The sequence below is a fragment of the Phalaenopsis equestris genome, unplaced genomic scaffold (genome assembly GCF_001263595.1).
Source record: "Phalaenopsis equestris unplaced genomic scaffold, ASM126359v1 Scaffold000002, whole genome shotgun sequence".
NCBI classification, from domain to species: Eukaryota; Viridiplantae; Streptophyta; class Magnoliopsida; order Asparagales; family Orchidaceae; genus Phalaenopsis; species Phalaenopsis equestris.
Window position 1 is genome coordinate 66,219,408 of NW_018164444.1, and position 3,117 is coordinate 66,222,524.

The 3,117-nt window shown below is 37.8% G+C and overlaps 1 protein-coding gene across 2 annotated transcripts in view; it reads left to right on the plus strand.

Annotated features, from left to right (window-relative positions):
* Window positions 1-306: 306 nt before the first annotated feature.
* Window positions 307-3,117, plus strand: part of LOC110039309 (dolichol kinase EVAN) — a 23,132-nt gene continuing 20,321 nt past the window's right edge. For both annotated transcript variants that reach the window (XM_020744329.1, XM_020744328.1), the window contains exon 1: window positions 307-538. In XM_020744329.1, coding sequence (XP_020599988.1) covers window positions 348-538 — 191 coding nt within the window. In that variant the 5' untranslated portion in view covers window positions 307-347. The remainder of the gene's footprint in view (window positions 539-3,117) is intronic.

Consider the following 3,117-nt stretch of genomic DNA (forward strand, 5'->3'; position numbering starts at 1 on the left):
TGAAATGATATGTTTCTTTTCAGTAACTTACACTAAAATTTGAATTTAAAATTGTCATTTATACTGTTTGACAGGATTATAGGTTAATATTAAGATTTTGGATGCGAAATATATAAATATAGAAATATGGTGTGCTAGGTTTGTAAAAAACCCTACTAGAAATTAACTATTTAAACTTCCAGCATCCGGAAGTGGCCTTATCGGGCCGACACGATCCGGGTCTAAACGCGTCGCAATTGGCTCAACTGGCTCAACCTATAAAACGACTCTTCTGCCTCGAATACTTCTTCCTGAAATGAAGGTTACCGCTCTTACCGCCTGCTGGTATCCCTGTTCTTCCTCGTGTCATGGCCGGAGCGGTCGAGCTCTTCAATGGCGAGAGGGTCGTCGTTTTTCTCTTCGTCTCTCGCATCCTCTTCGCCGCTCCGTTCCTCTTGGTATACGAGGCTGCGGCACTCGTCGTTCTTGCGATCGCCGGACTCCTCGTCGAGATCTCCGTCGAGAACTCCGTTGCCACCTTAGATTGTTTCAAGTCTAGGTTGATTCCCTTGCACGCGTGCTATAATTTTTCCGTTTAAGTTTATTTTCAAAATTTTCTCATTCCTTGCATGTCTGCTGGATTTGGGCAAAATCATAATTGATCCTTGTGTAGGCTATCCTGCAAGTAGGGATGTTCCATGTCTCACTATGTGTTGGGGCCTGGAAGATTGGGGTGATTTGTGGTTCTTCACGCTTCATGAAACTATTTTAAACCTTTGTTCTTAACCTGATTGTACTTGGTACCTTATTATGCTTTCCTTGGTTCCTTGATGATCCGAGTATGTTTGTGAGGTGTGCGAGTAGTGCAGATCTTTGAGATCATTGGATGTTTTTCAAATTTTCTGCATTCGCCCTTGCTCTTTGATTGGTTTAGAGCTTGCTGGAATTATTTTCCTTCTTTGTTTCAATCTTTGAGTTGAAAGTTGAGTTGAAAGTGGTTGGTACAGAACTCGTAATTCAAGTTTATTCAATTGATTAGTTGAAGATTTAAGTCTGTTTGTCTGTGCCTTTAGTAGGATATATTGTACTGACTTTTTTCTCCTTGGAGAGCATGAATCCTGATGTATGTGAATTTAACTGCATAAATTTCCAGTTTCCACAAACATTTGAATTGTGTATGATAGCCTAAACTGTATGAAATTCTTTTATTAAACTCGTGTGAATTGCCCTTGAAAATTTGGTGCATGTTTGTAAATTTTTTTTTCTCCTCTGTTTAAATCCGTGAAGTTAAAATAATTCCAGTATTGCAATTGTAACTCAAGTTGGATCGGGTGAAGATATCAACACATTTTCTGTTGCCTTTTTGCAGTGAGATATTCTTCCGACTTTTTTTTGTTCCCTTGAATTTATGAATCCTAATTTATGTGAGGTTAAGTGTTGTTTTTCTAATGTCTCTCTGATATAAGAACTTTGAAAAGTTTTCTGACATTTGAATTTTTTATGAAAGCTTAAATATGGTCTAAGCTGCATGATATGCTCTTATAAAATAATGGCAATGTTTGGACTACAAAATTTCAAGAATCCCACAGGCCAAGAACAGAAAAAAGTAAAAAAAAAGGCAGCTTTTTTCTTAAAGAACTATCATGCTTCCTAATACTTTTTACATGATTTTTTCTTTTTTTTTTCATTCGGCCGACATTTTACTTTATGGGGGAATAGTTATGTGCATGATGTGTTAGTGGAACTTATAACGCGGGATTAATCTTGAATGTATTTCATCATTATGCAATCTTCTTTTTCATATTCGAATTTATACACTAGTTTGGATATATGACAAGCTCTTTTATAATTCATCTCTCAATCCGGTTATGGAGAGATTGGGGTTCAAGGCGAACACCGTGGAGTTTCATTGAGATAGATATGTAATTGTAAATAATTCTAATTTAAAAATGGTTAGCATTCTTACGAATAATTCAATTTTGTGATGTACGGTATTATTATCTTCCATTGTTTATTGTATTTTATTTTTTTGACTTAAAATTTTTAAAGCAAGACTGTCTATAATGAAATATTTATTTATAGTGACAATGTGCATTTGTTTCATTTGATGCTACTTCTTTGTATTCGTTTTTGAAAGCTACAGGTTTTTTTTCGCCGCAAAAATGGAATCCTAGACCCCCCATTTAAAAATTAGGAGCAGTACCACTACATCAATTGAGAGATTTATTACATGTCATTTGGTTTTATAAGTTTTGAAAAAGGCCTCATCCTTTGTTCATTTAGGGTTCAGTTTCTAGGTAAGCTTTTGATTTTAAAAAAAAAAAATCTTTTTTAGTTATTCTTATTTGCAAATCCTGTATTGAAATTTTTTTAAGCATATGATTGCCATTATGTTGAGAAAATTAGGGCGAAGAAAAATAGGAATCGACACAAATCCAGAAGAACACAGAGATTTAACGAGGTTCGGCAATGATGCCTACGTCCTCGGGAGCAGAGCGACGAGTTCCTTTCACTATTCAGAAAAGGGTTTACAGAAACCAGGGATGCCTCATGGGGTTACTAACAGACCGCGACGAGTTCCGTTCACTATTCAGAAAAGGGTTTACAGAAACCAGGGATGCCTCATGGGGTTACTAACAGACCTATTTATAACCCCAGGAGTAAACCTAGGCACAATATGTAATTACAACATTACCCCTGTACCAAACCGCGGGGCTTTTCCCCCGCACCCCAACCCACGTAACTTCCCAATTTGGACAGATTCTTCCGCTCCGCTCCGCTTCGATCCAGCGTCTGTCCCGATATGGTATATGAGCCATACCATAACAAATCTTCACCTTGGTGAATATCCAGCCCCTTAGGAGAAAAATACCTAGGAGTTACAACTGCACCACCGTTTCAACAAGTCCGAGCAATGCAAGAACTTGTTGATAGTAACTGGCTTGGTCAACATATCAGCTGCATTCTCATCAGTATGAACCTTCTGCAACAGTATCTCCCCAGAAGCAATCAACTCTCTGATCTTGTGATACCTGACATCAATGTGCTTGGTTCTCGCATGGTACACCTGGTTCTTAGCCAGATAAATAGCACTCTGACTGTCACAATGCAACTGAACTCCACCTTGCTCAATGCCCA